The 21,146-nt window shown below is 38.0% G+C and overlaps 1 protein-coding gene across 1 annotated transcript; it reads left to right on the top strand.

The window, feature by feature from the left end:
- Nucleotides 1-1,928: 1,928 nt before the first annotated feature.
- On the top strand, nt 1,929-20,372 carry CPB1 (carboxypeptidase B1). Its single transcript, XM_041475728.1, has 11 exons — nt 1,929-1,999; nt 2,092-2,167; nt 3,721-3,845; nt 6,167-6,266; nt 6,823-6,924; nt 7,270-7,371; nt 9,709-9,819; nt 9,902-9,992; nt 10,647-10,849; nt 18,902-18,986; nt 20,185-20,372. Exons 1-11 carry the CDS (start codon nt 1,929-1,931, stop codon nt 20,370-20,372), a joined length of 1,254 nt encoding a protein of 417 aa, XP_041331662.1.
- Nucleotides 20,373-21,146: the final 774 nt, after the last annotated feature.

Genomic DNA, 21,146 nt, shown 5'->3' with positions numbered 1-21,146 from the left:
AAATAAATCACTTAAGTAGGATTCCAGGTCAGTGTTTGTTTCTGATGTAGTCTGGGAAGGAAACTGCAAAAACTGCCATTGCAAATTCTGGTATTCAGTGATCCTTGCCAGCTCAGTAGTCGATGCTGCATCACTAATTGTTTGGAGAAAAAAAAAACCCAAACATAAAACCAAAAAAAAACCCCATCATCTCCAACTGCATGAATAAGGAAGCAATTTATTAAAAGTAAACTCAGACTTTGAATCTGGCAGTTTCTATTTCCAAAATGCTTCTCAACAGGGAATGATGACATCTGCAAATTGTTTGATTACTTCTCGTGATCATCTATTCATTGCAGGTTCTGTGCTTGATCATCTCCACATTATTGTGTTTGCAATTGTCTTTATGGGATCAGACCTTTTTATTTGATTCTGATATCTGTAGTGATGATCTCATCATCATAAAATTAAAACTTCTGGAGACTGTGCAGTATTTTTTTGACAATGTCAGAACAGCTCCTGATGTCATCTGTCTTCAGAGACTTGTCTCTCAGTAAGATTATTACTGGACAAGAGCTCACAGTGCTACAAATTAGGCCATTAATTGCAACCTAAGTTTAAATCCTATGGTTTGGCAGAGATAGTTTTCAATAAGTAGGCCCAGTAGACTTTTTGACTCTTCTTTTAGGAAAGTATTAATAACGGGTCATATTGATATGCATGAACTGTACATTGATTTAAAATTATATTTCTAGCTGTTTTGTATCTATGCTTAAGGAACTGACTCCAGAGAACCTCAGAAAAAATTAGGTTTCAAGTCTGATGTCACATTCATTCTTAAAATGCTCAAGAAACTGTAACTACATCTTTTAATCTGAGATGAATTATACTATTTTTCTTAATAAATTTTCACATATTATGTAATATACAGTAGAGATTATCTGTGTATGAACTCCTTTAATTTGCCTAGTTACTTAGGCATAACAGGAGACAGAACTGAGCTCATAAATTCCATTTTTTATTTATTTGTTCACTGATTCATTTAGAGGCTCCCTGTCAAAAACATCAGTCACATCAGGACACAGCATCAACAATTAATGTTGCATTCAATGCCAAGAACTCATTAATGAAAACTAAACAGATGCAAGTGCACTGCTGCAAACAAACCACTGTTCTTCAGAGCAGACACAACATGAAAGTTAAAAATGTTTTTGTATGAATAAATTTCATTTGATCTTAGTAAATTCCACAGTTTTGCTTAACCTCTAAGATATTTACCTCTGATCCACACATGATGAAATTAGAGAATGTACCAGAATCAGCAGCTGTATCACACGCAGTATATGTACAACCCTATTGCTACTGGAAATTTCTGTGCTTTCAGTTCTGCAGTTGCATGACAAATTTCAGTGAAGTGAGCAAAGAACCAGTTCAGTGCTTTCCTTCTCGGTTGGGGAAGAAAAAGCCAATTGGTACATCCCAATAGGTAGATTCCTCTTTGACAATAATAAGTCAAAGTCAAACCTATATTATTAATGAAGAGGAACATTGTGATTAAGACCATACTGCAACAACATCTGACGGACATCTACCATTACACAAAGTAACAACAAAATATTATAAAGTTTGTAATTCAGCAACCACCTTATTAAAAAATATCTAAATGTACACCAAATAGAAAATAACAAAGTAAATTAAATTCACTTTCTCATATCAAGAGCTTATCCAGCTCAAATAGCAAGATTCTCTAGCCAGGCCTCTGTGAGACTTTCAGCTGTTTTCACAGGTGTAGAGGAAAACACACACTATAAATAGTATGCAAATAAAACAAGGTCAAGACAGTAAACTATCAGTTGATCAGTGGGTTGTTCTGTGTATAACTGATAAAAAGAAGGACAAAACAAGTTATAAAAGCAGCGCAAAAAATAACAGAAAACCTGTTTGAGAAAATGTGGGCACTCTTGGTTCTCATAGGTGCTGCATCTGTTTCTGCTCACCTGCAGAATCTTTCCTTTGATGGGTAAGAACAGACAAGTTTTATATCTGAGATTTCTTCTCCATGATCAAAAGGCTTTCAACTTTTTCAAATCAAATCTTTTTCTCCCCTTACAGACAGAAGGTGTTCCGTGTGATTCCACAGAATGGTGAGCAGGTGGAAACCCTCAATTTCCTTGCCAGCATCATGGAGGTAAAGGACTTGGGGAAGTGGTTATATTGTAGTTGAAAGAAATATTTCTCCTTTTGCTCAAATAACAGACTTTTTTAAATTGTGCTACTGAATTAAAGACCTAATCTTGATTTCTTTCCAAGAAAATCTGGTTTACCTAATCTGAATGCCAAAGTGCCCAGCAGAATTTATTAATAGAATAAATAAATCTTAAATGCTATATTCAGTGTGAGGTGCTTTCAAGAATGTTCTTTCAGATAAACCATGGAAATTCCAACTACCTGAACTTTTACCATTGTAGGCGAAACATTTTCCTCATGTAAATAATCTAAAAATTTATACTCCCAGCAAAATGAATTTTCCTTTGGCCTCTAGTCTCTCATGTTATCTTTTCTTCTCTGACTTTCCTTTTAAGCTTCCTTTCTCTCTAAGCTGCATGTTTCTCACTGACCTTGATGTAGATATATGATGACACAATGACACGATGAAAAACAACAAAGACAGCAAATGTGTTTTCAATATTTCTGTTCAGCTTTGATGTTGTAAAATAGCTGTTGGTGAAAAAGACACCATTAGCTGTAGGATGAAAGGATGGTATTTTTAATGAAGTACAGATGTGGAGACCTATTGTCAACAGGCTACTACAGCATGCTGGAACAGTTTTCTGTAGAACAACATACTATTGGAATGATGCTGCCAATACTAAGGAAATTAATATATACCATGCTTGCTTTTAAGTAAGTGTGAAGTATCAAAGGATTGCTTGTTTTCTTTTTTTTTAAGAAAAGATCCCTGAACTACCATTGTTATACAAAGAAGTCAGTCAGGACTGATGTAATTGTATATTCTGGAACAATCACTTCATTTGATGACACATAATTCATGAATAACCAGCCCAAATTTCTTTTACCTTCATGAGATGAAAGGGTGAAAAGGCATCAGGCTGGCAAATCATCTTTGTTTCCATTGGCCTTCAACAGAGCACTAAATTCAGAGGCTTAGATGCTTACTTCAGCAAAAATAAGTGAAGTAGTAATAACACTGTTGTTTGTCCATTTGGAATGAAACATCTTCAAAGGCACAGGTTCCTCATATCAACTTTAGTCATCTCTTTTAAAAGCACTCGTACAGACAACAGTCTTTTTCAGCTGATTTATGTAAAATATTCACACAGTTCACCCCTGATATTGAGTTAATTTCTCTCTAACATTTGTAGGCAAAAACCTGAGCAAAAAAATGAAAGAAGCTGTAAAAATGAAAGGTGTAAATATAGTTATAATATTCACAATTCTGTAAGAATGCAGATGCTGGAGAATTCTTGACATTTGTGAAATTGTCACTGTCATCTCCAGAATTCTGTGATAAAAAATGCAGGACCTAAGAAAATCTTAATCAATTTCCAGTTAAAATTTAGGTTGATACTTGTGGGAAGCAATACTGAATCAGTGTAATAGGATAGGCATGAAATTCAGTATATTAATCACAACCTCACCAGCACACATACACCAATCTAAAAAAATCACAGCCACACATATGTATTTATTTGTTTATGTCTTCAATTGCTCTTGTTTCAGGTTGACTTTTGGCAGCCGGACTCTGTCACACTGGTAAGGCCAAAAATGCAAGTTGATTTCCGAGTTGAAGCTGAGAAGTCTTTTAAGGTTGAAGATCTTTTGAAAGAAAGTGGAATGGAGTATCAGTAAGTTTGTTCTGACTACTGTACTTTGAATAGAAGGGGACTAAACATCATGGAGGATGTGTTTGAGCTTTTCATATTGGTCAACTGATTTTCATGTTACAAACTTCATCCCTCCTATGCATGCCTTTACTGGTTCAGCTTTCCTATGACAGTTCAAATGGACTGTAACTACTCTGCACTGACAGGGTGAGATGAAATGTTGATAGAGGCAAGAGACAGGAAGCAGAGATGCAGTACCAGAAATTTCCCTGAGGTGAAAGCTCACTGCAGTACAAAAGGCTGGAGTAGGAATAGCATTAGAAATATTTCCTACTACAGAAAAAATGCAGCAAAGGTCTAGAAAGAGCCAGAAAATACACTAGATGAGGGAAATGGACAGGGAACTAAAGCCAGAGAATAAAATGGTGAGCCCCAAGGGGACTGGGGACCATGATCAGGTCCCCACTGAGTTGCAGAACAATAGCTAGAGGGCCAAAAAAACCCAACAGGTGACAGACAGAAGACAGCTGCCAGGTGAAAGGCCAAAGAAGCATGGGAAACATACCCAGGACAGCCTTGGGCTGACAGAAGTCACATAGCAGATCCATGGCAAGGATGTCTGCAGAGAGTGAGCTGACCAAATATGACTGCAGCACAAGTGGAGCAAACAGAGCCCACTGCCACATTACACACCACTGGGAACAAAAGCTCTGTAGTGAGGAGCACTAATGGAAGAATAAGGAGCATGAGGAGTTGCCTGATCCTGTTCTTCACTTCATACCTTCCAATCACTGTGCAAGCATTAACTCAGGATGAGAAACTGACTTTGAGGTGGAGTGGAGTGGTGTTGTCTGTCTTCATTTCTCCTTTCACTCCACTTAAGAATAGCTTTGCCCAACTTCATTATCAGGCTTCTTTGATGTGTGAAGAATAGTCTGTCAACATCATGTACTCAGACACTGAAAGTCGGTAGTATTTGATTAAGTTTTTATTATTTCATTTAGCTGAGTGTAGAGTTTTTGTCTCTCAGCCCCACTGTTGTTTCTACTAGACCAAACTCTTTCACTGGACATCACACAGTTTTCAGGATAATTTTTATGACCTGCTAAATTCAAAGTTAATCCATCACTAAATTTACTGGCCTCACATCAACTGTCTCTGATCTGGATGCCTCTGCAGGAACAGCATCTAAAAACACTCTAGAATAAATGGTTTTCAATAATCCCACAGTGCACATACAGCACAGGAATCCCGTTTCAGTGGAATTTCCTCTTTAGCAAAGGAGTTACTCTACATGTGTTATTTTCCTATAATATTCATGAACTTCTTCAGGTCCACGCACAAATCTTTTGATTGCAACAAAAGGCCAGAATGTCTGGAAGCTGTCCCTGACTAACTTGAGTGGATCGTCCTTGTGACAACCCAAGCTGTTATAATCCTTTTGAAGTGCAGCTGCAGTGCCGTGACATCATGTCACTTGCAATGTTTGTTCTGAAGGCTGCTGGTGCCTCACAAACTGGCCTCCTGTTCCTCTGTCCAAATCACAAATGATCAAGGACATATCCTGGATGAATAAGATTTGTAAGAGTTTTAAGACAGGCCCTGGAAAAACAAGAGGACTTCATTTTTTGATAGCCAAGGTTGAAATGTAAGCAAAAGGTCCTCAAGAGCTTGCTCAGTGATAAATTGTGCCTTTGTGTCAGCCCCAGAGAAAAATGAACAGGAGAGATCTAGCCAATCCAGACAGGCTGTTGAGGTTTTCTTGCAATTGTGTGTTCTATTTAATAGCTCACCTCACCTGCAATGAAGTAGTTTGGAGGATGGATAATGCCACGTGCAACAGAGCTGTCAAACCACATCTAACCTTTGGAAGCTTGGTTTTACAGAGAATTTCATCAGGCAAACATCTCTGGGTTGTTGCCTGGTTTTGAAACATTGCTGCAGTCTAACTGTTCTCCAGCGTCAAAAGCTCAAGAAGGCCCTTTTCCTATTGAGACAGAAGCAGCTGGCAACATAAGATCAACCTAGAGCTCGTTTTGAGACACACTCTGTCTCAGCATTGCCATTTTTCTGAAACCAAACTGTTGCCACCCTGGAGGTATTTTAATATGGGAGTGAGGGAGCTGCTAATTGGCAGGAGCCTGTTGTTCCCTGGTCCTTCTTGTGGCAAGGTTGAGGCAGGACGTAGGTTGAAACCCGAAACTCATATACTTTATTTTCAACCTGCCCACCTTTCCTTTCACAATCTGTGCAGTCCAAATGCTGGGCAGACCTTGAAATATCTTGCTTTCCTGCTGGATTGCTGTGTTTCTCTTCACACTTTTCATGGTGCCTTCCTGCAGAGTTCTGATTGACAACCTGCAGACTGCACTGGATGCCCAGTTTGACAGCCAAGCTCGTACTGCCAGCCACAGCTATGTCAAGTACAACAACTGGGACACGGTAAAGTCTAGAATTTACCACACTATCAGCTTGGTACCTTAGCTTCTGTAGTCAAAGTGCTTCCAGCCTTCTTCCCTTTTCCTCTTCTGCTCCATCCATTGACATGCCTCCAAACTCTCCTTGCTCTTCATTACTGAGCTAGTTTGTGTAACCTATTATTATTTCCTCTACTTTGCTTCCAATGCTGCAAAGAACCTCTGGTAGAAATCCAATGACCAGGCTGAGATGTTTCTCTATTAATTTCCTTTCCTTTTCACTACTTCTCCCATCTCCTCTGCTAAACAACTTGATTCCATTCCCGCCTCAGTTCTAGCTCTTCATGTCCTGTCATAAGACCCCTTCCTCTTTTTTTCACAGCCACGCTCATTTTTCCTGACATGTAATCATGGCCATGTAACTCTTCACATCTTTGCAGTGGCTCCTTGGAAAGCTACAAATTGTATTAACTATTAGGCCACATTAGATGCTCAGAAAGACTGTTCTGGCTTGAAATCTGCAAATTAATCAGTCTGGGCCTGAGGAACAGAGATTTAGATTTAACCTCTTTATTAAACAGATTGCTGCTTGGACTGCTGATATCGCTGCTCAGAACCCAGACCTTGTCTCTCGTAGTGTAATTGGGAAAACATATGAAGGACGGCCAATGTACCTTCTCAAAGTAAGTGCCTCGATTTCTTCTTTTCCTCTATTTACAGTAATATATCATTCAAACATACAAGATAAACTGACACTGCAGGAAATAAATCAACAATGCAGATTAATCAAATAATTAGGGGAATCTTGTCAACATTAATAAAAATGAAATTATTAAGAATATTTTTTTAGCTTGAATATCATGGTCAGGTACAGTTGGGAGCTCTCCATAGATTTCCATTTTAAACAAGGAATGCCATATTTGTATAAAGTTTGACTTTTTAGGTCAGCAAGCTGACTACCTTTTTCTGCATACAATTTATTTTATTCAAGCCCTGGGGCGTTGTTTTGTTGGGTTTTTTTTTCCTAGATGGGAAAAAGTGGTGCAAATAAGAAGGCCATCTTTATGGATTGTGGTTTCCATGCAAGAGAGTGGATCAGCCCTGCTTTCTGCCAGTGGTTTGTCAAAGAGGTCAGTAAGCTTAATGATGAAACAGTATTTTACAAAACCTATGTTTAAGAAAATCTTAAATGAGCAGCAAGAGCTTAGGCCACTGCCTTTTTCCCACTAAATATGTGTCTGCTCATGCCTTCTTCTCACCTCAGAGGGTTAAGGTGTAACTACTTAAACCAGATCTTTGTGCTTGGACCTGTAATCTTCCAGCAGCTTAAGACAACCTGAAATGTGTCTAAGAGGTACTAGCAACTACAACGGTTGCTCAGTTTGTAAATTCTTTTTGCACCTGTAGTCAGAGAAAGGTGAAAGAAAAGCAAATAGCTCTAGTAACACTACAAACATAGCCATGCTCTGCACACAGACATCAGGAACAAGAAAATGCAAGGGCACATCAGAAGGCACCTGAATGCACTTCAGAACAGCTGACTTGCTACACTGGCAGGTGGTGGATTCCTTGCAACCAGCTTTATTCAGTAAGGCAACAGAGAGGATGGAAACCTGCCCTCAGCTCAGCACTGAGGAAGCGTACCCAAGAAAGGAGGAAGTCTGTAAATGAAGCTCCCTAAGCTCCACTCAGGAAGAGGCAAATGCATATACCTCCCTTTGAGCTGCCACTTCAGGCCGTATAGAAACGTGCTAAATATGAAACCATATTGAAGGAAGAGCTGCACAGGTGAAATTAGCTTCACTTCAGTCTGGAATACTTTAGGTCTTGAATTAAACAATTTTATGCCCTTTATATTTTCTTTCTCACTACGAATATAAAGCAGGTGGGGGTTATCAAATACTGCACCGCCATCTTCATAGGTATATTACCTGTATATTATATACCTGAGACAGGTATACTACCTCTCAGATGGAGTAATTTAGCAGAGCAACTTACTGACAGAATCTCAAATGTTGTAATAACTTCTGTTGGAAGATTAAGAAAAAAACACCAACAAAATCAACCAAGCAAATAAATAAAACCACACCAGAAGCAGCAGCTGGAATCTAAAACCCAAGACAATGAAAGCCAATCTACACGAGCCAGCCATGCTGGCAGAGGCCTTGGTGGCAAGTATAATCTCAGTCTTATCAGCCAGGCATGCGGTTTTGTGTAGGGAGCAGTGGAAATTGGAAGTGACATTTTGGTGGAGTCAATGGGAATATGATTTCATTAGTGCCTAATAAGGCTGCAGACAGTATGTGGTACCATTTTTCTCTCAGCAATTCACGTCACTGCAGCTGTCATTTTCACTGTCTGGTCACTTAATTCATGAGTGTACCTGACACCAGCAGTGCCTCTGCTCAGTGAGTCCATAGGCAGAAGTGCTTTAAAAGAGCAGACCTCTGAGCATCATCAGAATTTCACTTGGGATTGCTTCTAGACATAAAAGTAAAAAAAAAAAAAAAAAAAAAAAAAAAAAAAAAAAAAAAAATAGAGAAAAACATGAGCAAGGTGGATTGTTATAGGTATCTCAAAAGAGAAACCCAAACAACAACAAAAAACCAAAACAAGCATAAAATAAAACACAGGAAAAATTATTTCAAGTGATCTGAAACTGCTTTTCTACATTTTATATCCCACCCTCCTACTTGTCAGTTACAGGACAAAAAATGCCTTTTTCCATTGCATTGCCCTGTGTTGCCCTTTATGGCTGTGTAAACAAAACATGGCTACAACACACTTAGACCAAATTTCCATGATCATTGTATGGTCTCTCAACACTGATATGAATCTGTGAACAAGCATAGCAAGTGCCAGACCATAATCAGGATATAGAGGATATTGCAGGAGTTCCTGTTTGTTATTCAATATCTGTCTGGAAAAGAGCAGAGAAAAATCTGCCTCCCTATGAATAAATGCATTCATAGAATTATGATTGGAAACGTGTTAGGATGTCACTTAGAAATATTCTCTATTATTCTGGTTGTTGATAAAATTTCTGCACAACAGATACAAAAAATGGAAATAATGATTTCTCATTCTCACATAAATTAAACTCAAACCTTTAAGGTGTTAGGATATAGGAATATATATGGACAGCAATATTGTTCTGCCTGTAACCAAGAAGCTAGTAGATGGAAATCTCTTTCCAGTGCTTTATTATTCTGTTCAACATCAACATTCCTTCATCTTATGATTTATCTAGCAGTATAAGATGGTTTTCTAACAGCAGTGTGGTTTGAGTCAGTGCAAATCTAAGCACACATCAGAACACAGGGGTGCCATCTCATGTGGTGGAGTGACCTGGATGAGTTTTTCTACCACGTTCATTAATTCCTGCCCCAGAGCCAGGCCTTTGCATACACACAGGAGATACACATCTGTGAAGACATCATCAGCTTTTTCTACTTTTCTCCAAGTAGGCTGTGGAGACCTACGGAAAAGATACTGTCATGACCACACTTCTGGACAAGATGGACTTCTATGTTCTGCCTGTTGTTAACATTGATGGTTACGTTTACACTTGGACAAAGGTAAGTACATTGTCCTTTTTTATTGTTGGAAAAGTCAACTGTCAGAACTTAAATTAAGTTTTCATCTGTGATTCTCTTACAGGACCGCATGTGGAGAAAGACACGCTCTAAAAATGCTGGGTCCAGCTGCATTGGGACAGATCCCAACAGGAATTTTGATGCTGGCTGGTGCAGTAAGTGTCTCCTAAAAAGAGTTGCAAGTAATTACACATGAGTGTAATAACCAATATACTTAACTATTGGATTTTCCCTACCTGATGGTCCAGCTTCAGCTTGAGTGAAGCATTGTGGATTAACTTGTGTTTAGTTTTTAAAGCAGTTTTGGGAAAAATAGCCAAACTTTGGCTACTAGCATCATCAGCATGGTCACTTCTATGAACATATCTGCACACACATGTGCATATATATACACACATGTATACACGGATATACATATAGACATACACACAGCTATGAATTCAGAACAGAAACCAAAGGAGCTTGCTTTCATTAAAAGCGGTCTCTTTTGAGTAGTTTCCACTTTGTTACATAGAAGTGCCTTAGAAATGGAGAAGGAGAGGACTGTTAAGTACTGAAACAAATTAATATCCCAAAACATTCCCATAATACAGATCTTTACATCCATATTCATGTTCTTCCAACTATGTACACTGTAAAGGCCATATTTATTCATTGCATCTTAACTATGCCATAAAATATCCCCTCCTGTGATATGGCATATGTATTAGCAGGATTTCCAAGGCTTACCTACAAACATGGGTATAACACGACTCTCCTAATAATCTGCTTCTTCATTAAGTACTCATTAAATTCACCTTTCTTCTCAGCTCTTGGGGCCTCAGACTACCCCTGTGATTCCACTTACTGTGGCTCTGCACCCGAGTCCGAAAAGGAGACCAAGGCTTTGGCTGATTTTATTCGTGAACATCTTTCTACAATCAAGGCATACCTGACAATTCACTCCTATTCCCAGCTGCTACTGTTTCCTTATTCGTACACTTACAATTTGCCATCGAATTACCAGGAACTGGTAAGTCTCTTTGTCATTTTGACTTTATGAAAAGAATAAGCAAAAATCATCGCTTGCTATTTAGGTACTTCAAGCAGTTTCTTTAATATCTGGAAAGAATCCATATTGCCAGTTTTTTAAAGTATTTTAGTTTTAGCAAGGACAAGGGAAACCAATATGGTTTCAAGATAGCTGAAGCACAGGATGAACTTCAGAGCCTTATTTAATTTCCACACACACAGTGAATTTAACACAATAGCAGTTCTGTCTTCCAGTCATGCCATCCAGAAATCCACTCTGCTGTGCAGCACTGCCTCATGCTAACTCCAGAGGCTGCTGTATGTGTACCTGTAATATTTTACATAAAAACACTAAGGCCTGTAAACCAAGGTTGAGGCTTGACAAATTGTAATAACTATGAAATAACTCAACTGGTATCAACAGCAAGCAAGGATCTCTACCACTTTCTACTTAACCTTAGTTCTCATCGAAGTAAAGTCAGTGAGGCAATTCTTGACTAAAGTATAATTGAAAACAGATACAAAAGACATAAAAAGTTTCAGTTTTGAGGCCTTTTCCAAGAGGCCCGAACTCAAACACAGACATTTTCTTTAGAGAAGAGGATGAATGCGGTATTTTAAAGGACAGTTCCTCTTTTATCAATTCCAGAGGAAAGCCACACTCTAATGCCATTTAAGAGAGATTTTTTTTTTTTGATCCTTAAAAACAGATAGAGAGTTTATAACTATTAAATGTGTATAAAAGCTGTAAACATTTCATAGGCCAAGAATCAACAATCATGAATAATAAAATTACTTCAGTTCTCTGACATATTAGCAATTAGAATCTGTTGGCAGGGAAAACAGCACAGCAAGACAAAACAAACACATTTTGATTCCCCCTCTTTCCTCGATGCTGCCAAAAGTCCAAGGCAACAACAATGTGTGTTGCTGTGCCGTGCAGGTTTGACAGATTTATGAATGCTCCCAAATACGTGTCTTGGTTCTGAACACAAATACAAACTGGGGCCAAGAGTGAAGTTTCTTGTTAGATTTTTTTAAAGTCTAAAAGAGAAGATTAAATTAAAAAGAAGACTTGATTTTCTTACTTTATATTGCAGGAATTTTGCAATTGAAATTATTTCAGGGAGTGGTAGTAACATCTTGCCTTCATAGTTTACAAAAGCTTCATAATTCACACATTACCATTCAGTCTAAAGTAATAAATAGCACTATACACTTGTAGCTGCTTTGTTGTCAAAATCATGAAGTTCTTATTTGTGAAAAATTTGCATGAAATTCTGTCCCCATTTTTTGAATGAAGAGCAAATGTGATGAAATTTAACTAAAAGTACAGTGTGTTTCTCACAGTATTAAACAGAGAAAGTACACTGACAACTCATTACTAAAGCAATCCCTAGAAGCAAGACAGAACCTATCTGCTTTGCTAGGTTTTAAAATTCTTAAATTAAAATTTTATATTGTCACTGTCCTGTTCTAATTCACAGTAAAACAAACTCCCTTTTCCTGCCATAGAAGACAATTCTGCTGCTACCACAGAGCATAAAAACTGAATTGCTCAGGAATACAGGAAATACATTCCTCTTTAGCCATTTGATTTCACTTTTTATATTAGTCTTTCCAATATCCTTTATCCTATATTTTAAATCAGTCACACTAATACCAGATGGAGTTCCATTATATTCTTCACAGAGCAACTGCGAATCTCACCACCATGACAAGGTGACCTTATGAGTGCTTTTCACCTCTTAATTGAGGGAAATTATTTCCTCTATTGGTGATCCCAACAGAGACAGCAGGATCCTAGAGGTGTTCAACCTGTGCAGTATCTGATTTTTACATGGGAAAACTTGTTGCCAAAAGTCCTTTTGGACAATGAGACTAGAGTATCACCCAATCAACATTACCTGTAGTTGAGATAATTAAACAAGAAAGGACCTTATGCACTCCAGTGTGAGTGAATAAAATAGAAAAATTGACTTCCACAGGCTGTGGGTCAGGTTCACAAGCGCAGCTTTTTGGGTTAGTTCAAATAACTCAGATACATTCATTTAAGCTGTGACTAAAGAAAATGTAACATTTTCAATCAACAACTGCACTTGCTTGAGACAAGATAGCTACAAAAAGAGGAATTACTTCATATGACAATTGCTGTGTTTAATGTCTAAAAGTTCTGTCTAAATTTACAATCTGGAGAAATGCTGAAGAACGAGAATCTTAACTTTTAATAGCTATTGTTTGGGCAAATAAAATAATCATAAATCATTTTTTAAATGAAGAAGCAAAATTTATAGTGCCATTATCTTATCTTAGATGTTATTTTTACCCTGACAGATCTAATAAATTAAAGGAAATATAGCTGCAATTTCTTATCTCTTTCACTGAGCAACTGGACATGTGTTTAAACAAAACCTCACATGTCTGCTTCTCATTAATAGCATTTTGTTCCATTGGATTTAATTAAAGGTAACATAATACCATGGGGCTTATGTTACATTCCAGTGTCCAAGATACAGAAGGGTGCAAAAATTGAGTAATCTGAGATTAAGGACACTAGGTCTGCAGAAGAGAAAGGTCCAGAGAATGCCTGTACCTTCCTTCCCTGAACACATAGTGAACAGTGTGTCCTTGGGGCTCAAAAGACCTTTTCTGTTTACAGCCTCAAGAAATCACCAGAAGGTCTAAAACTGCTTTGGTTTGTCAGATAGAACAGGACACTCAGAGAACCTCTTTAAGTTCCACTGCATTGCTCAGCAAATCAGAACAACTCAAAGTTATTTAACTGATCTCAAGCCAGGGATTAGAACTATCATTCAACCATGCCTGGTCTTGGGGTGTAAAATGTGATGAAAGTCACGTATGTCCCTTCCTTCCCACAACCTCCCACTCTTCCCCTGAGATGCAAGAGGATCTGTGAGGTTATAAATCCCACAGCTCACAAGGATTTTCCCCAAATTTGCCTCCCTTTATCCAGGGTTGTTGTTTTGTGCCCCTAACCTAGGAGTTGCACAAAATTTCCACTGTTATACAAACAACAAAAAATAAAAACACCCAAGATAGGAAAATCTAGGTCAGGAATTTCTCAGAAGTTACACAATATTCTTGTGATGACATCCCTAAAGAAATATGTCCTCCTTTTGGAGACTCACATTTGGTCTGCTTCGCAATCCTCTTGGCTCATTCTTTACTATACCCTGACGTATTGCCCTGAACACAGAATACACACTTGAATCCCTCTCCTACAGGGAACAGAAGCATTAGCTTTTCACAACAACAAAATATGTTTGGCAAGACCAGTATCTCTCCACACCCCAAAAAGACTACTTTCATCTTTATTTTACTATTCACATTTTGTCCTCTTGCAAAAAAGAACTATGTATTTAATCAGACTTCTCATAAACAGTTCAGCCCATATTTTTTAATCACTTCATATATCTGCCTTAGCCTCCCATTAGGCTTTCCTCATTTTCAGCAGACAAATCTAGCTTTATCAGTTCTTGTTTCTTTTTTAATTGGCTCTGAACTGTAGTTTGAGAGAGCAGAGGAATGTGTATCCTGCCCTTCCTTCCTTCCCAGTTCAATTCCATCTCTCAGTTAAACTCAGCACCAAATACATGTGTGCAGCCAGCTCACACTCACTTATCAGATTAATGCAGGTATGTTATTACAGTTTCACAGGCTGCAGAATATTACATTCATTTATAACCCAAGATAATTCCAGTCTGTGTTACTTGGATGCACACTGGCTGCATGGGTTGTTGTTTCAACTCACCAAAATTAACCATCCATATTGGGTTGGTCTAGCATTTCACTTCCTCTTGAGCGCTTAAAATAGGACATATTAAAAAGTATTTTAGAGATATACCCACAGTCTGTGCAGCCTGCAAGAGTGAATTTCAAATATATAGCATGGCTGTGAGTATCAGTCTGATTATTTAACTTAGTGCCTAGTTGTGAAGTCCTGAATATGCTTTAGACATATGAAGATCCATGGGTAAGAATTGTTGGATAGCAAAAATCCTACATCTAAGAGACGCAGACAAGCCCACGAGGAGCTGCAATCTGCTGCTGTTGTATCTGCGCTATTGCACAGATTGTATTACTATGATTGTACTACTTGTTACATTAAATATTGTTAAAGTCATCTGGGAAGCACAACAAACAGGAATGTGGGCAGCAAAGCAGTAGTTGAAATTTGCTTCACAGCTCTTCCACAAGAGTTTACCACAAAAGAACTGTTCTGTACTGGCAGTCTTACAATTGTGAAAAGGATGTGTTTAGTAGCAGCATCTTGCAGATGAAGTTGATGTGTGAATCTGGCTGATAGACAAGAGTCTCTAACAGGTGTAGGGCCCAACTGAGTTGCAGTGGAAACCCTCTCACCAGGGACTAATTTCTTAAACACTGTAGAAACTGTCACAGAGAAACAGCCTTGTAAAGAAAAAAAATCATTCTACTGAAGTCCTCACTGGCTGGATTCCCCGGGCTTTTGGAGCAAAAGAGACACAACAGAACAGTGAACTAAATTACACATCATCATGGACCCTTGAGGAGGGAGTCTGTTTTTACTGGCAAAACAAGAAGGCTCAGAAGTTTCAATTCGCTTTGCTAAAGCTAACAGCAAATCCACATTTTCAGCCTTTCATTGCAAAGTTGAGGGTCCTTTTACTTAATAAGTAAAGCATGAAAGACTGATGTGAAGGAAAAATACAGTTTTCAGCCTTGGGCAAATCAGTTGGCGGTCCAGTGAGGGAAGAGAGCAAGGGGTCTAGTCAAGCAGTGAAAAGGCTTCTCCAGACCACTCTCAGATTGAGAGGACAAAGGGAGTTGTCCACAAACAGCAGCTGCATATCAACATCTGTGGAGTGTTTCTAAATGGTCACAGTTTGCTGGCAAATCCACCCTGATGATACAAGAGTAAAATGAGGGAGATGCGATGCTCCCCTAAAAATTACCTATTAACACACAAAATATGCTTAGCCTGATAATTTATCTTGCTAGTTCAAACTTCCAATGTGGTGAGAAAGAGAAGCCAGTACCACATCTTTCATTAAAAGCTAATAACTGAAAAAACCTAGGTTTGAAAGTTGTTAATTACGTAAGATAATGACAACTGAGAACACAACTCTGCCGTCTCCCTGGCTCATGCACTCTGTACACAGATAAGTGAAATATTGGTAATTGCAGTGTAAACACAGATGGGTGATGAGCACAGGAACTGCTGCCTTCTGCTGAAATGACCAGCTCTGAGAGCTCAGCTGGGAGTCAGAAGCTGAAAAGCCATTTCTGCTCCCAGTTACAAGGTATTACTCTGGAGTTATTTCTTCGACTGCAGGGCGCCACTTTTTTCTCTGCTACTATAAATCTCAGCAACATTTTCCTTGCAAAAGAGGGATTCTTAACAGTATAAAACCCCAAACAAACGAACTCCAAACAAACCACAACAATTCAGTTAAGCCCATTACGTCAAGAGATGTAGAAAATCATTGAACAACAAAGAGTATCCTCAAAGGTCAAAAGGAAAACAGTGTTTCTCCTTGCTGGTGAACTCCAAATAAGTTCCAGGCTTGAAAACTCAAACTACTTTTCACCTTTTTGGAAAATTTTGGGCACTATTTATATACCTCTGTATTGACCTCCCTATTATTTCCTTCTTATGGATTGCTTTGAGTAATTGAACTATTTTGAAAAAACAACCAAACATATTTTCCTCATATTTTGTATTTATACTCACAAGTATTTACTTAATACATATTATTCCTGCTGATTTATATTATATTATTAACAAATTACATTAGTTCCTATAAAGTTGAAATTTATTTTTCTACCTTTAGGTTCTGGACTGCAAATCTATTAAGAAAGTAAATGTTAGAGAGTCACTTAAAGGAAAACAAAAAGATATCAAAACTTCTGATAAAGCTTCATTTCATGATGACGTCATAAATGCTTAGGGACATTTTTCACTTAGACAGGGTCATTTAAAGTACCACCTTTATCTCCAACCTGGAGAGATTGAGGAAGCTGTTTATTTGGATTCTAGGCCCTAAACAGCTGGAAATCTCAACTGCTCTTTCTACAAATTTCTGTTTTTTACAACTTCCTGGCCAACAATAAAAAATCCCTCAGGTAAAAAGATTTCCTGACATACTTTTTCCGGTATGTGTTCTGGTATGATTTAAAGCCATCATTTGTCTGCTGGGTGGAACAAATGCCCTGGGTCAAACAGCCCCACAGAGCAGCTCTGCTGTTCTATTGTCCCTACTTTAGTTAATAAAGAGAGCAAATACCAGCTACCAACAGGTCTGCATATTGAACCAGACAATCTTTCCAAATTTTATTTCCACTTTGCATATATTTGAAGAGAGGAAGAATCAATTTACATTTAAAAATTCATTTGCGATTGAGAGATTTGACTCAATCTCAGCTGCTGATTAAATGTGTACATTATAAACAACAGATGGCTGAAGAAAACATGGCACCACTAGCAGACAGCAGACTCCAACCTCTACAAGTCCCTCAACATGTGTTAAAAATTATTATGGATTTTAGAAAAATCTATTTATTGAGGGATTAAAAAAGAGAGGGAAAAACCCAAACCAAACCAAACAAAAAAGATCATCACAGGAGAGAGCTCAGCTACTCCAATTGCTCTGGATCCAAGATTGTGAAATGCAGAGCAACAACATACTTCCTTGCAATTGCTTGTCTTTGTGTGACAGAGAGGCCAGAAACCAAACCCCACGTTCAAGCAGTCAGTGTTATAGGTGAAAAGACAAGCTTCAAGTATTTTTTGGTTTGTTTTGTTTAAATATCCTTCATATGCTAAAGGACCACAAATTTCTAGAGCAAACTCCCATAATACTAAAATGTTCAAAACCAAATATTTGGGAATGGGGAAACACTTGCAATTCTGCTAGAGAGTAGGCTGCCAGTGAAAATGCAAACATGTTGTGATGTTGTTTTTTAGCAGCTGAGAAAGTTCTCTCAGTTAACTAAAATTTTCTAAATACATGGTCCAATATGTCATTTTGAGTAAATCAGAAGAACACTTAAGCATAAGGATGAACAGAGAATATTTTACAATATATCTTCCACTGGGATGTAAGCCAGAGCGTAACCTACAGAGAAGGAAAGGGCTTGAGGAAATTCCTGGAATAGTAAGCCATTCAGCTGCAAGCTATAAAGAAATATATGGCAACCCATTGCTTATACTGAACATATGCTTTCAAAACTCATTCGTATTTATCATCTGTTAGTAATAATTTTCATGTTTTATTACCAACATGTTGTATAATGAAGAATTGGAAAAGCCACACGTTCCAAAGAAAAGTCTGTAATTTTCCTTAATGCAAACATACAAAACTTCATAGTACTATTGATGGGCCTGATCCAACCCTCACTGAATCAGTGGGAGTTGAATGAGTCCCTCTGTGCACAGGAAATGAATTGAAATTAATGAGACTACATATGGTTTCAGGGTAATTTATGCCTTTTTTGGCTGTTAATATTTATAAGACCTTAATCTGCTTCCACTTGTATCAATGTTCAACTCCCCTGACTGAGCAGACTCGACTCTGAATGTATAGCTGAATGAACAGAAGGAAAAGAAAGGCTATTGTATGTTTGCAATTTACTGTACCAAGTTACTACCATTCTCTAAGATTCTCTTGTCTCTAAGTAAGTTTCCTTATTTAGTTTTAACCTTGTACAAGCTTCTTCTAAGTCTACAAAGTGCTGTTACTTTCTTGTCCCCTTATCTGTCCAAACCCCCCTGGACTGAACACCAGGCTGCAACAGACCATACACAGACTGGACCACACTCCATCAAACCTTTGAAAATAAGTTCTTTGCTGACAAGCTCTTTTCACAGCACGAGGACAAGCTGGACCTTGTCAGCTACTGACACCCAGTCACACTGAGAGGTCAACAACAGTTTTCTAATAAAAGCTTCTCCAGCATGGCTTTCAAGTTTATACAACAGTGTAATTGATTAAAAAAAAAAAAAAAAGGAAGCTTCTGAAAATCTGTATTTATCATTCTTCTTTTCTTACAGAATTCCATAGTTAGAGCTGCTTCCAAAGAGCTGGCCAGTTTGTACAACACTAAATATACATACGGTCCAGGAGCAACAACAATCTGTAAGTATTGACCTAAATATACTGACAATCTATATTAAGTACTACTCGGACCATAAAATGCAGTTTTCTAGAGATTCTTGTTCCTCTTTCTAAGTAGCCTCCTTCTTCCTTCACATGCATATGCAAAGAGGCATATATGGGACCTGTCATTTCTAAATTATGGGATGATTTTTCCCCAGGGATCCCAGGAAGTGTGTGACCCCCTGGAAAGTCAAGTGATGTAGTAAAATGTTTATGAATTCACATGCATAGCGTGAATTCCTAAATCATACACAGCTTAGATTTAAACATAAAAACCTTGACCTGAGATTTTCTGCATTTCCAAGTCAAAGATGATGTGAGTCCTCTGATTCCACTGTTTCATGTGAATCCTTCAACCACTCTAGCAACACCAATTTCTTTTACTTCGCATTACATTCTGAGACACATACTAATTACAATCCTATTTGTAATGAGTAATTATTCTACCCTTCTTGGGAACTCAGCTGTGGATATGGCCTTTGCAGTGCCAAAAGCCAAGTCGAGGTTACCTCAATATCTCCCATATTTAAGATCTCTTAATTTACTTAAATATGGAAGCTAATTTCTCTTGCATGTTTCTCCTTCCTCAAATAGTTAACCACCCCCTCCCAAACATTTTTTTAAAAGTTTCTTCCAATTTTTATAATATTTTTGGAGACTCTTCCTTTAGAAAAGGCCATTTTGCAGGCTCCTCCTTAGCAAAAGAGACTTTTTATCATAGCAACTACTGAAAAGGGAGGGTACTATTAGTCCAGCAGAAAATGATGGAGCTGAAATCCCAGATATGCAATTCTTTCCCATCTCTGTGAACTTCAAAAAGCCACTCAGTGAGAGGGCATTTGCTTCTTATACCAGGTGTTTCTAAACACCCCATGCAACCATGCCATTCTCCTGTTCCTTAGACATTTCTCCCATGGTTTCCCCACAATACTGACAAGGAGGGAGCAGTTTAGCTTGTTTACATTTGCTTGCACAAATCAGATGGAACAAAGCTCATAAAAGGTCAAAAATCACAGCAGCTTTCCCATGAGCAGGATAAATCAATCAATTCACCGAATATTTCTTTTTATCTGTCCTTTCTGCATTCCTGGGTATGTGACTTGACTCCAAAGTATTTGCCATTTGATGTGTAGCCACTCTTTTCCGGTTAAGTTTTATTTAATTTCTTTACCAACAGACCCTGCTGCAGGGGGCTCTGATGACTGGGCTTATGACCAAGGCATCAAGTACTCTTTCACTTTCGAGCTCCGGGACACCGGGAGATATGGTTTCCTTCTCCCTGAATCTCAGATAAAGCCAACCTGTGAAGAGACTTTCCTTGCTGTTAAATATATTGCCAACTATGTCCTTGAGCACTTGTATTAGAATGGAGTTTTAGAAATTATTAAAGTAGGCTTTATGCAAAGATGCCTTCCTTTTTTTTGTCCCTAAAAAATACTTTTTTATTGCTCTATACTTAATGTTCTTAAGTCATATTCTTAGTCCATTACAGAACACTAGAACTACAAGTTTTTCAAGAGAAATTTTAGAAATTCAAGAGAAATAAAATGTTTTTATTAAGGCAACTGGCATAGTTGGGGGGGTTGAAAAAGGAGCACAAGATTAATCAACCTAAGGTAAAGGTCACCTTATTGATTAAAATTATCTTTATTGATTAAAATCATCTTTACACGGAGGATATGGGCTGAGCATTAGAGCTTATACAGCCTAACTGTTAACCAGAATGAAAAGAACCAAGTGATCCACATGGAAGGACTTTCACCCAAACATTCATTGCCTCAATGGCAACAGTAGCAAGGAGAAGCTCACATCACATACTTTTAAAATGATATATCTGTTATGTGCTCTTGTGAATTTTCTCAAAACCCACTTTGGATCTGTCCCATCACTGAAAAATAATTTGGATCTGCAGTCACTGCTAGTCCAACCTGGATTCAGTTATATAAATTGTAATTACTATTAATGGCCAAAACTTGATATAAATCATGCTACCCTGCATTTAAGGCTCTCATGCTCACTACAGTAGCATCTCCAAAAGTGTTCTCAGAGGCTGGTACTTCCTGGGGCCCCACATGTTCCTACTGTCATGAGCGGAAGAATCATAAACAGCCATAAAGACTAAGTCTGGTGATAAATGAG

This window comes from Pyrgilauda ruficollis, unplaced genomic scaffold (assembly GCF_017590135.1).
Source record: "Pyrgilauda ruficollis isolate IOZ18807 unplaced genomic scaffold, ASM1759013v1 scaffold36, whole genome shotgun sequence".
In the NCBI taxonomy this organism is placed as follows: domain Eukaryota; kingdom Metazoa; phylum Chordata; class Aves; order Passeriformes; family Passeridae; genus Pyrgilauda; species Pyrgilauda ruficollis.
This window is presented reverse-complemented; position numbering and strand designations above follow the sequence as displayed.